This window comes from Eretmochelys imbricata, chromosome 1 (genome assembly GCF_965152235.1).
Source record: "Eretmochelys imbricata isolate rEreImb1 chromosome 1, rEreImb1.hap1, whole genome shotgun sequence".
Lineage (NCBI taxonomy): Eukaryota > Metazoa > Chordata > Testudines > Cheloniidae > Eretmochelys > Eretmochelys imbricata.
The window spans coordinates 126927273-126940172 of NC_135572.1; the positions used below are offsets into that span (position 1 = coordinate 126927273).

Below are 12900 nucleotides of genomic sequence, written 5' to 3' on the forward strand. Positions count from 1 at the left end.
AATGCACCATACGGAGTTTTGGGAATCTTACAGCTGTGCAGAAAGCAATGAAATTAGTTCCTTTCTTCCACCATAGCACAATGAAATCCCATGCAGTGGAACTGTTTTCGAAAGTGGATATTATGGAGACTCCTCAGTGATTCCATACAGTGGTAGAGTCAAATATTTCCTTCTGTAAGGAGTTATTATATTAGACTAGGTAATTTGGATTTAGAAACAACTTTCAAATTCTAAAGGGGAAGAGGCAGTTCTGGAGAGGACAAAATGCATCACCCTCTCTGCTTGAGTTTCAGCCAGTATCCTTCACTGAAGTGGTTGTGTTTGACCACAGAATTGATTATATTTTAGTTGTGGGTTTGATGAGAGTCCTGTTAACTAGTCAATTATTGTCCTATTAATTTGTTATCTTTTACAGTTTGGGGCTGTGTTCCTTTAAACTGAAGTCCATTATCCATTACGGATTCTTAAGCGATAACATCTGATTGAACTTTAGAGAGAGTTCTATCAGGCTTTGTCTACTAGCAAGTCATAAGGCTGAAAATCAATTTACATTTTAAAGAAGGAATACTTGGTTTCTCTCACACAGTGACAGGGGTAATGACCATGTATTGAAACCTCCTGCAGGGGGAAAAGAAAAAAATCTATAAACTGTATTGGAAATAGGATACTTAAAGAAGAAATTTTACAGTGGGGACTGGCAACCTTGACCGAAAATATAAGAGCGGCAGATGATCAGCACTTCTCAGGATCAGCCCCTCAGTCACTACCTGAGAGTGGACATTAATCTAGCATTTTTTATAAGATTAAAGGAGCTGGTAATACTCACTGATCCATGCTTTTACAGTGGTGCACATCACTGCAGTATGTTGGAGAGCAATTTTTAATAATGTTAGGGAGATTTTTTCTGAGCTTTATTCAGTAATCAGAAGAAAACATTTCATATGCTGTAAGCAGCTTAAGTTGTCAATACTTAAAGAAAAGTAAATGAATGTGCAGTGGCATATTTTTAAACTTGGCTGCTTAAGAGTTAAAATCAGGCACATAAATACCTGTTTTAGGCAGGTCAGGGACTGTAGCTGCAAAGTGCTGAGGGTCTCCTGGGAGGTGATGAGCTGAGTGTGGCTGGCACCTCACAGGAGATATTTGTCTCTTCAGAAGTTTGGGCTCATAGATGTAAAAGAAGTGGATTTAATGCTAGTGAAGATAGTAATACAGTAAGCTGGATGTTTTCTATTTGACCTTCTGGGCCCTTAAATGGAATAAAACAAAATGGCGACAAACAAAAGGAGAGAATGTAAGAGGGGACAAAACCATTCCATAATTCCTGTCTGGGAGCTATTTGGGCCGGGTGTACATTCATCAGTGTCAGGTTACAGTGGATGACGGAATTCCTGTATATGTTTACAAAGTGCTTTGAGAGCCCTTAGGATGAAAGGCTCACCCCGATATTAATATTAATAACAACCTCCCCATGTTCAATGTGTTGTTGCCACGTAACCCTAAAAACCAGACCCACGCTTACCAACTCAGAAATGAAATTCTGGGGGAGGGAAGAAAAAACCCACAAAGAAATAAATAATATCCACTCTCGTTGCGTGTAACTAAGGGATCCAGTTCTGCCATCATTACTCATGTACTGTTCTGGGGGAAATTCATCCCTAATCAGAAGACTATCACGTATCATTTATTTTGAAGGCTTAAGTGATATGTTGCCCTTGTCCTGGCTCTCTGCATGGAGGTACATACAGTCCCACTGCAGTGAATTGGACCATATGTGGAATAAGCAGCAACTCAATGTGGGAAGGAGTGGCAGAATTTGGCCCCAAATAAGTAAGCCTGTTGTCAAAAATTAAGCAATAAAAAGGAGAAGGTAAAGTAAGGTACAGTACAGACAGCTAATGAAGGGGGAGAGACAAAATTCATAGAGACAACTTTTATTATTCTGTCCTCCCTCTGCCCCCACTGCTTTACAGGAAAAGTGCAGCATTGCTACAAACAAAGAAAGTACATTCTGACTCAAAAAGCAACCCCTCAATTGCTGGATTCTCATTTCAGACTCTGTGAGTATGGCACTTCAAAGCAACTCACTATCTCTCCTTCATCTATTGATACAAGACAGCTTTGCCTTTTTTTTTTTCAAATTTACATAGTGTAGTTGTATCCGTGTTGGTCTCAGGATATTAGAGGAACAAGGTGAGTGAGGTAATATTTTTTATTGGACCAACTTCTGTAGGTGAAAGAGAGAAGCTTTTGAGCTTACTCAGAACTCTTCTTCAGGTCTGGGAAACTAACTCAGAATGAAAAGGAGGACTTGTGGCACCTTAGAGACTAACCAATTTATTTGAGCATAAGCTTTCGTGAGCTACAGCTCACTTCATCGGATACACTTTCCACAGTATGCATCCGATGAAGTGAGCTGTAGCTCACGAAAGCTTATGCTCAAATAAATTGGTTAGTCTCTAAGGTGCCACAAGTTCTCCTTTTCTTTTTGCCAATACAGACTGACACGGCTGTTACTCTGTAACTCAGAATGCACTGCTAAATACAAGAAGGAGCAGATTTTTTTTAGACTGGCATTTCCTATAAGGAATAAGAGGGGATGAGGGACTGCAGGAAGCATTACTATTACAGCTGTAAGTACTCAATTCCCTTTTGTGATAAATCCAAACTCACTTTATGTGTTCAGTGACATCCTATTTAGTTTCTAAATATCGTCAATATAGTACCAAAATGAGTCCCTTGACACAACAATAAAGCTGAGTGGCACTGAGTGCTGCAAACAATAAGATATCTTATTTCCTTTCTGAGAAAGAGAATTTTTGCTGTGACTCTGCACGGAACGCTGAGCTGTACTTAAACACCTTAAAGAAAATTAATGTTAGCAAGTGAGGTAGGAAGGAAACAAACAACAAAACTGGAGTCTGGCACTTTGAAAAGAAATGGCAGACAAGACATGAAATGTAGCAAAATGAAATTCTTTTAGAATGTTGTGTTGCATTTCATACAAGTGTTCCCCTTACAATTTTTGCTAGCAGTATGCAAGTGAAAAAATAAACACTATACTTAAAAAACACTATAAAGTGTTTCTAAAACATGGTTTTATTTGTTTATATTTTGTTTCTACAGCAGTTCCTTCAGACTCCAGGCCCTTTATAAAACATTAAAACTAACACTATTTCCATATCAAAGTTTTAAATTATTTTATTTTGTGGGACTGAGGATCTGTTCCTAGATCATCTAAAATGGTTCATTTTAATTTGGAAAACAAACTTTTCCATTGGAATCAGGCTTAGTTCACTTAACCCAATCCTACCTGCAAAGCCGTGGGATGAGTCACAAGCAGAAAATTCTCTCTTCACAGCTCTTTTGTTTATATTAGAAAATTTGTACCAGTGTAATTAAACCAATTTAAAATTGATGTAGTTACACCAGTGCAAACCCCTAACAAAGATGGATTTCAGTGACATTTGAACTGGTTTAAGTGCATCTTCATTAGGGGTTTGCACCAGTGTAACAAGATCGATTTTAAATCAACTTAGTCACACAGCTGCAACTTTTCCAGCATAGATCAGGCCTAGAAGACAACATGCAACTGGAAGCATGCATTCAAAAGAGAGCCACATCGTTTTTCATTTGTCCTGCCTCTCTCTTCCTTCCACTCTCCTGTACATAACATAGTGCTTGCATAGTGCCATCCAGTGTGATGGACACCATCACATAAGCAAGTAGAACACACACTGCCATTAGAGCTTGCCTCTGGTTCTCAGAATGTGATCGGATGTGGAAGGTGCTTTATGAGAGCATTTTGCATATTTGGGCCTCCATGTTAGCAAGTCATTCCATAAGCTTACACTAAACTAATTTTTTTCTTTGGGTGTAATGATGATTTGCGTGTACAAATAATCCATATTACTCCTGGGGGAATTCTGTACCATTGTGCAATGCAGAATTTGCACAGAATTCCATGTTTTCCCTGCATAACTGGGGCTGCAGAGCTGCTGGCTTCCACTTGGGGCTGCTGGACTCTTCAGAGCCCAGCTTGCAGTGAGTGTAGTAAACAGCCTGGGGGGATAGAGGCTGCAAGCTCTGGCTGCCTGGCTTGATCCTCATTCTCCTGGGGACTGGAGAGGGCAAAGGGTGAGGGATGGGCAGGGTCGTACCACACAACGTCCCATGGTGGGATAGTAAAGAAGCTGTGAGGGTGGGGCGTAAAGGCTCTGGAGGTGTAAGTGTCTGGGCCGGGGGGTGAGGGGTTCCCTAAGGCTGGGCTCTGGGGGAAAGAGAAGGAGGTGTGGGTGTCTGGGATCTGGGGGTGCCCCATGGCTGGGTTCTGAGGGGGGAGAGAGGTGCAGATGTCTGTGCTTTGGATGCCCCATGCAGCTCCCTCCAGCAAACGCCGCCTGGAACTGGGTTGTCTTAGGGGTTTATTTAACTCTCTGCTCCTGGGGGAATCTTTTTTGTTGTTGTGTGTATTGTTGACATACCTGATAAATTATAAGAATAGTTGAAACTGGAGTGATTATATTGTGTTATTTTGACAAATAAAATATGCAGAATTTTAAAATATTGTGTGCAGAATTTTTAATTTTTTGGTGCAGAATTCCCCCAGGAGTATTCATATGTGTAACTACAAACAAAGAGACAGTAATGCCTTCCTCTTGATCTCACGCTGTGTCTTGTCCTTTCTCCATCGTCTAAATAAGTTCTCTGGGGCAGAGACTGACTTTATCTGTTCTGTGCACTTTATCAGCACTGAAACTATCATAATGAATAAAACACATAAATGATAAGCCTGAAAGTCTCTGTAGTCCTGCACAGACTGCAGCTCTAGCAATGCAAAAACATGACACCAAAATCATTAAAATAATCATGTACCTTGAAAAATAGCCATGCTGTCATCCACTTGACCACTTTTGTAGCCCAACAGACATTTTTGTAGAGCTCAGTGTTCACTACTCCAGGGTCTACTACATTAGCTGTCACATGGTTCCCATCTGAAGTTATGAGATGCTGTAGTCGATAGGTAAACAATACAAGGGCAAGTTTGCTTTGGGCATAGGCTCCATGGGGTGAATAAGAACATCTGTATAGAAAAGAGGGAGAGAGGAAAATAATCAGAAGAAAAATGTTATAGCACAGATATCACATGCATTGCCAGTTTGCTAAATTATGCGGTAGACAGCAACACAAGTAAGTAGGCACAGGAAAGCCTTATCACTTGAAAGCAGATTGCTTGTTATAGTTCTGGTGACTATTTCACTAGATTCAATGACTGCTTTATGGAAAGTATCTTAGATAAACATACATGTGATCAGAATCCGTGCTGCAAACAATTTAAAAGGTATCGTTTTTCCTGGAAATGCTGAAATATCAAGCCACAGAATGACCCAGTCTCATTCCTCCTATTATTTATTTATTCTTTATACAACTGCAGCACCTATTGGGCCCTGATCACGGATGCATTATGTTGCCCCAGATCACAGTCTAGGATTATGACAAGATACAACAGGTGGATAGGCAGGCAAAACTGTGTGATGGTTAGTATGGTGACAAGCTAATTAAAAGTTGTACTACAGAAGTCATAAAACCTTTAACATTGGAAGATAACTAGTTAGAACAACGGTTTAAATGGAGCCCATGACAAACGGCATATGTAATGCAAACATAAAACTGATAGACTCTATGTCAAAACATTTATGTTCAGAACCCATGTGCCCCTTCTGTGATTCAGATGTTGGAAGTTCTCAAATTCAAATTCCTCAAAGTCAACCTTCTTAGTTAGTAGTTGCTGATTAATCATGTTTCACTTCATTTTTTAAAATTCTGTCTGAATAAAGAATGCTACTGTCAAGCAAATTAGTAGGTATGTCACTGAAAATACTCCCCCAGATTGGGGTTTCAACATCACTTCCATGAATTCCACTTCCATGACAACTCTGCTTCTGTAATTACTGCAGACCTTTCATTTAATCTCTCAGCGCTTCACAGAGATAAGGGTAATGCCTAGGAAGATTTTCTGTGTTTTGTTATGCACAGAAGAGTATGTGCTGACTGAATGGTAACTGTTTCTCAGAATTCTGTTTACTCTTTATTTCCCATATCATACCTGGCTTTTAATGTTCTGTACACTTGACTAGTCAGCCTTGAGGTGGAAGAATAGGCCTCTAGCAAGCACTCTCATTTCATGTGGATTTATAAGTCCAGTGAAGCTATCTAACTGTTAGCAGTGCTGGATGCCAACAATGTGAATAATCAGGAACTTTCAGAAGCAACAGTGACTTTAATAGCCAAGTCCCTTTGTTTTCAGTATTTACCGATGTTTCTCGGAAAAATCCCCGGCTATTGAAAAAGCTAGTATTTGGATTTTACAGTTTTCATCTGAATTTTGGCTTTTGCAAGACCTGGGAATTTCTTGGAGAGAGACAGGAAGGGAACCAGGTCCCGGGACCTGAGACCACCTGACCACTGCAGCAACGGGCCCTCAGAGTGGAACGCTACTAGGGTGACCATATTTGAACATTCAAAAAAGAGGACACTCCACGGGAGGGGGGGGGGGGGGAAGGGGTTGGGGAGATACTTGCTCGCGCCCCCTGCCCCCAGCCCTGCCCCAAATCCACCCCTTCCCCACCCCATTCCAACCCCTTCCCCAAAATCCCCACCCCAAATCTGCCCCCTCCCTGCCCTATTGGACCCCTTTCCTCAAATCCCTGCCCAGGCCCAGCCTCCTCCCCTGAGCGTGCTGCGTTCCCCCTCCTTCCCCCCCCCCCTCCCAGCCATGCAAAACAGCTGTTTCACGGCGCAAGCGCTGGGAACTAGGGGGAAAAAGTGGGCACTTTCTCCAGTGATCAACATTCACTTTCTTTCTCGAATGATCAACATTCACTTTCTTTCTTGAATGATCAACTCTTCTTTGGGGAAAAATAATAATGGCAAAATCCCCGACGTTTTTAGTTATTTAAAAATTCCTCCCGGACGGTGATTTAAGAACCAAAAAGCTGGACGTGTCCGGGAAAATACAGATGTATGGTAACCCTAAATGCTGCATCCCATGAGTACTGAGTCCCCTTGCCAGACAGAATGCTCTCCTGATCCCAGGGCCGGGGTGAGAAGGGGGTTCTCTCTGACAGGGATATCAGACTCACAGGGTGCAGCCTTCTTCACTTCTTCTATTTAGAAAAGCTGGACGTGCACAAGTCCATGCGGCCAGATGTGTTGCATCCGAGAGTGCTAAAGGAGTTGGCACATGTGATTGCAGAGCCATTAGCCATTATCTTTGAAAACTCATGGCAATCGGGGGAAGTCCTGGACGACTGGAAAAAGGCTAATGTAGTGCCCATCTTTAAAAAAGGGAAGAAAGAGGGTCCTGGGAACTACAGGCCAGTCAGCCTCACCTCAGTCCCTGGAAAAATCATGGAGCAGGTCCTCAAGGAATCAATTCTGAAGCACTTAGAGGAGACTAAAGTGATCAGGAACAGTCAGCATGGATTCACCAAGGGCAAGTCATGCCTGACTAATCTAATTGCCTTCTATGATGAGATAACTGGTTCTGTGGATGAAGAGAAAGCAGTGGATGTGTTGTTCCTTGACTTTAGCAAAGCTTTTGACACTGTCTCCCACAGTATTCTTGCCAGTAAGTTAAAGAAGTATGGGCTGGATGAATGGACTATAAGGTGGATAGAAAGCTGGCTAGATTTTTGGGCTCAACGGGTAGTGATCAATGGCTCCATGTCTAGTTGGCAGCCGGTACCAAGTGGAGTGCCCCAAGGGTCGGTCCTGGGGCCGGTTTTGTTCAATATCTTCATAAATGATCTGGAGGATGGTGTGGATTGCACCCTCAGCAAATTTGCAGATGACACTAAACTGGGAGGAGAGGTAGATACACTGGAGGGTAGGGATAGGATACAGAGGGACCTAGACAAATTGGAGGATTGGGCCAAAAGAAATCTGATGAGGTTCAACAAGGACAAGTGCAGAGTCCTGCACTTAGGACGGAAGAATCCCATGCACCACAACAGACTAGGGACCGAATGGGTCAGCAGCAGTTCTGCAGAAAAGGACCTAGGGGTTACAGTGGACGAGAAGCTGGATATGAGTCAACAGTGTGCCCTTGTTGCCAAGAAAGCCAATGGCATTTTGGGATGTATACTAGGGGCATTGCCAGCAGATCGAGGGGCATTGCCAGTGATCGTTCCCCTCTATTCAACACTGGTGAGGCCTCATCTGGAGTACTGTGTTCAGTTTTGGGCCCCACACTACAAGAAGGATGTGGAAAAATTGGAAAGAGTCCAGCGGAGGGCAACAAAAATGATTAGGGGACTGGAACACATGACTTATGAGGAGAGGCTGAGGGAACTGGGGATGTTTAGTCTACGGGAGAGAAGAATGAGGGGGGATTTGATAGCTGCTTTCAACTACCTGAAAGGGGGTTCCAAAGAGGATGGATCTAGACTGTTCTCAGTGGTAGCAGATGACAGAACAAGGAGTAATGGTCTCAAGTTGCAGTGGGGGAGATTTAGGTTGGATATTAGGAAAAGCTTTTTCACTAGGATGGTGGTGAAACACTGGAATGCGATACCTAGGGAGGTGGTGGAATCTCCTTCCTTAGAAGTTTTTAAGGTCAGGCTTGACAAAGCCCTGGCTGGGATGATTTAATTGGGGATCGGTCCTGCTTTGAGCAGGGGGTTGGGCTAGATGACCTCCTGAGGTCCCTTCCAACCCTGATATTCTATGATTCTCCCTTCCTGATGCTGGCCCTTCAGCATGGTTCCTGTCTGCTTCCTCTGCACAGTGGAGGAGCGAAAAGGGCAGGAAGCCAGGCCCCAGCAGCCAAGACCACCTGACTGCTGCAGGAAGCAGAAGGCTTCCTTGACTGTCACATTGTGAGTAACCCTCCCTGTCCTCTCCACCATGCCCCAGCCACCGGGAATTCCAGACACCTCTGCCCCCATGCCAGCTGCCCTTCATTTTTGTTTTTTATTGATTTTTCACCCTTAAAGAAAAATTAAACAAACACCAATAAATTCCAGGGAAATTTAAGAAAAGAAATAAAAACGGAAAGCAAAGGGCTGTATTTGCATCCCAGCTGCAGGAAGTAAAGAAGTATAATATTAACTTGCCAGTTCATTCTCTTTAATTGTTTCTATATTTGTCCAAAAGAAAAAGTCAAGTAGCAATAAAAACAAAATGACAGTACAACTTTGAGAGATGAGGTGAGTGAGGTAATATCTTTTATTGGACCAACTTCTGTTGGTGAGAGAGAGAGACAAGCTTTTGAGGTACACAGAGCTCTTCTTCAGGTCTAGGAAATGTACTGAAAGGGTTACAGCTAAATACAAGATGGAACAGATTGTTTAGCATAAGCAGTTAACACATATTTCAAGGGACCATTCAAGGTAAAGTGGCCACTTGAAATGGTCCCTTGAAATATGTGTTCACTATTTATGCTAAACAAGCTGTTCCACCATGTATTTAGCTGTGAGATAGTAATAAAGAAGATCATATAAAGTGTCATAACATCAGTCAATTGTCTGAGCTGTAACATAATAGATAAAGTAGCTCAACCATTATAAAGGTATCAGCCGGGTCTAGGAGTGGACTAGGACTTTTAATAATGAATAAAAACCACTTTTAGTGTTATTGCATTGGAATAAAAATGACGGAGTTAGTCAAAGTAGTGCAGTTATAGTTTAGGGTGTGTGTGTGTGTCTGTGTCTGTGAGAGAGAAAGAGAGAGACCAGTTATAGCGGATGCATATAAGTCCATAGTACAAGTTACCACTGGGCATCAATTAACCTAGGTTCAAAGCAGATCACTCGATGTCACCCCGGGTTTGAAAAGGAATCTAACCTTAACACATTATTTCCACAAAGGAAAGTATAAGCTGCTAAATCAACTCCACAGAGACAGAAAGACTAAGTACACCATTCAGTCATTATGTTAACTTTATAATTTGATTGCTGAATGTGCTCATGCAATTTGTCTGAGCAATTATTGGTCTCAAATTGTTTTCTTTTTAGTTAACCAATTTTAATTTGTATTATTGTTAACTCCTTGATTTGACTAACTTGATTTACATTGTAACCTCAATCTAATTTTCATATTGTTTAGAACTTTAGAGAAATATAATAAGTTCGTTACCTCGTAGTTGTTTATGGTCTTGAATAAAAGTAATGAAAACACATTGAATTGGTTTTCTCTGATCAAATGATAATGAGGTAAAAATAACCTTCATTAAAAGGGACTTGAATTAAACATTAATAAAACATTGACACAGGTCCTGAAAACCCAGTTACTACTATTAATTCCATTATTTCTTGTCTTACTTTTCATAGAATCATAGTATATTAGGGTTGGAAGAGACCTCAGGAGGTCATCTAGTCCAATCCCCTGCTCAAAGCAGGACCAACACCAACTAAATCATCCCAGCCAAGTCTTTGCTAACTAATGAAATTCCTCTCCCTCCTCATATAGAATCACATAGCATAATCGTATCCCCTATAATCCAGGTAGTACAATATATATTTAACTCCCTGAATTTAGCCTCAGAGCCTATCAATTTCAATGCAAATCTCTCACCATCCTAGTTGCTCTTCTGTGTACTCTCCACTTTCTCTATGTTCTCTCTGCAGCATCTTTTATAAAACTGTGCAAGAAAACTGACCAAATTTTAAGATCCTTCAACCAGAAGGATCTCAAAATACTTTACAGATCATCTGCAACGCTGACAGACCCTGCTCGTTGATGGGCAGGACTGAACCTGAGACCTCTGGAGCCTAGTGCAGGAACCTCTACTGCATGAGCTAAAAGACAGAGGCCTCTTAGGTAAGGCTGTAGAGCAGACTCGTTAATTTCTAAGTGGTCTCGGGAAGTGTGTGGGTTATTTCTCCCACCAATGAAAAGAAATCCTCTCTAGAGGGAATTCTGCATCAGCTATACTACATAGTAGTGGAAAGAAAGAATAATTTACTCTATTGAAACTACAAGGGAAAGTAAGTAGACAGAATCAAATTAGTCAAAGACAACAGAATGAACAACACTGTTACTCTTACGAAAATGCTTTGGAATCTCCGGTGACCACAGCTGATCAGGATTAGATCTGGGTGAAAATTTTCTGTTTAAACTGTTTTTCACAAGAAAATATGGTTTTTGACTAAACAATTTTGTCACAAAAAAATCTGTTTTCCATGGAAATTTTTAACTTTTCATTGAAAAACTATTTTGTTTTGTTTTTTAGATGGAAACCCAATTTCCCCCCCCCCCCCCCCATTTTTTTGCCACAAGGTTTGGGGTTATTAATGAAAGATTTTTTTTGTTTGGTTTGGCCTAAATTTGCAGAGAAATAAAAAAAATTTCAATCAATTCTAATCAGGAAGTTGGTTTTACAAATCACCCATAAGGGGCTATCTCCAACAGCTGTCTCCCTAGCATCATGTTAAGGCATTGTTTCTCTACAAACCCAGGTTTCCCTCCACACACCTCTCCAGGTGAATGTCCTAATCACCAGGCTATAGAGTCATAGTCACTCTCTCTCTCTGGTTCAATGAATATTTAATTATTTCATACAAAGTGGAACAACTTCAACAGGAGAGGTTAAGAAAGACCCACCACTACCATCACCTCCTCCTCCGCTATGTTTTGTGAATCTAGCCCTTAATTTACTTTGGTTTTATTAAAAGTACCCAAAGCAAAATGTTTAATTTCAGGTTTAATAAAATGTTTTGTTCAACTCAAACCAATTTTTTTTTGAACTACCAGGGAACCGAAAAATCAGCATTTTGCCCAGTTCTAGTTAGAACAACACATTAAATGTCCTCTCAATGTCATTTCTAAAATCCTGAAGGCTTTCTTCCCCACCCCCTCTTACTTAAGCAAAAGCCTCAGAGAGCCACCCTGAGTGTGCTGAGATCACAATAAATAGCTATATTTAATCTCATTGGTGCTGTAAGTTCAGATTTTCTGACCCTAACCACTGTATTGTTTTACAGGTCAAAACCCTGATGCCTTCTCCCTCTCCCATCATGCCCTTTCAATTCCCAGTGTGTTTAATTAGCTACAGGGCACAGAGCCCTAAGATCAAACTGCAGTACAGCCAAATAGCTGTGTCTTCCATCAAAACTTGGGGACTGCTGCACAATGTGGGTAACATGCTGGGGTTTTTAATGAAAGACCACAGGCACAACTGCAATGCATGCCTAGGGTAGAATCAGTTTATATAGCAAAAGCTGGCACGATCTATTAAAATGACTAAACTTCTTAAATGATTTATATTTTAACACCATTGTTGCTTAGTCAAGAATCTAAAAGACCATTATTAAACACTGACAGTGCTATCAGATTTCTAGATTTTGTCCCCCGAAGAATGGCATGCAGGAGTTTAAAGTATTCTCGAAGGGCTTGTGTTCACGGCTGACCTACTGTATTGATGCAGTTATGCCAATGTAGCACATCTGGTGAAGACGGGAGAGCTCTTGCCCGTTGATGTAATTACTCCACCTCAGTGAAGTGTGGACACTCCTTTAAGTCAATGTAACTTACGTTGTTCAGAGGGTGGGTCTTTCGCACCCCTGAGCAACGTAAATTACATCGACTTAAGCAACAGTGTAGACATGCCCTAAGACTTTTAAAAGATTTTACAGTTTGTTTATTTTTTAACAAAGCTACATAGATGCTTTGCAGAACCTAGGTGCATCTTTTCTGGCTATTTGTTATAAATAGTTCATTTCCCTTTTTATGATAAACCAAACTCAGAGTCCAAAATATTGCTCATTATATTTATGAAGGTTACTTGTCTGTGCTACATCTCTTTATCCTGTACAATCACTTCTCAGAGACTGAAGAGTCATTTTCCATTGATGTAAGTGAAGGAAACCACAAACCAAGAAAGGGCAGAATGGGAGGATC

The 12900-nt window shown here is 41.2% G+C and overlaps 1 protein-coding gene across 3 annotated transcripts in view; it reads right to left on the reverse strand.

Moving 5' to 3' along the window:
• Positions 1-12900, reverse strand: part of ZBED1 (zinc finger BED-type containing 1) — a 217263-nt gene that overhangs the window by 26445 nt on the left and 177918 nt on the right. For all 3 annotated transcript variants that reach the window (XM_077815330.1, XM_077815320.1, XM_077815309.1), the window contains one exon: positions 4876-5083. In XM_077815330.1, the coding sequence (XP_077671456.1) occupies positions 4876-5083 (208 nt within the window). The remainder of the gene's footprint in view (positions 1-4875; positions 5084-12900) is intronic.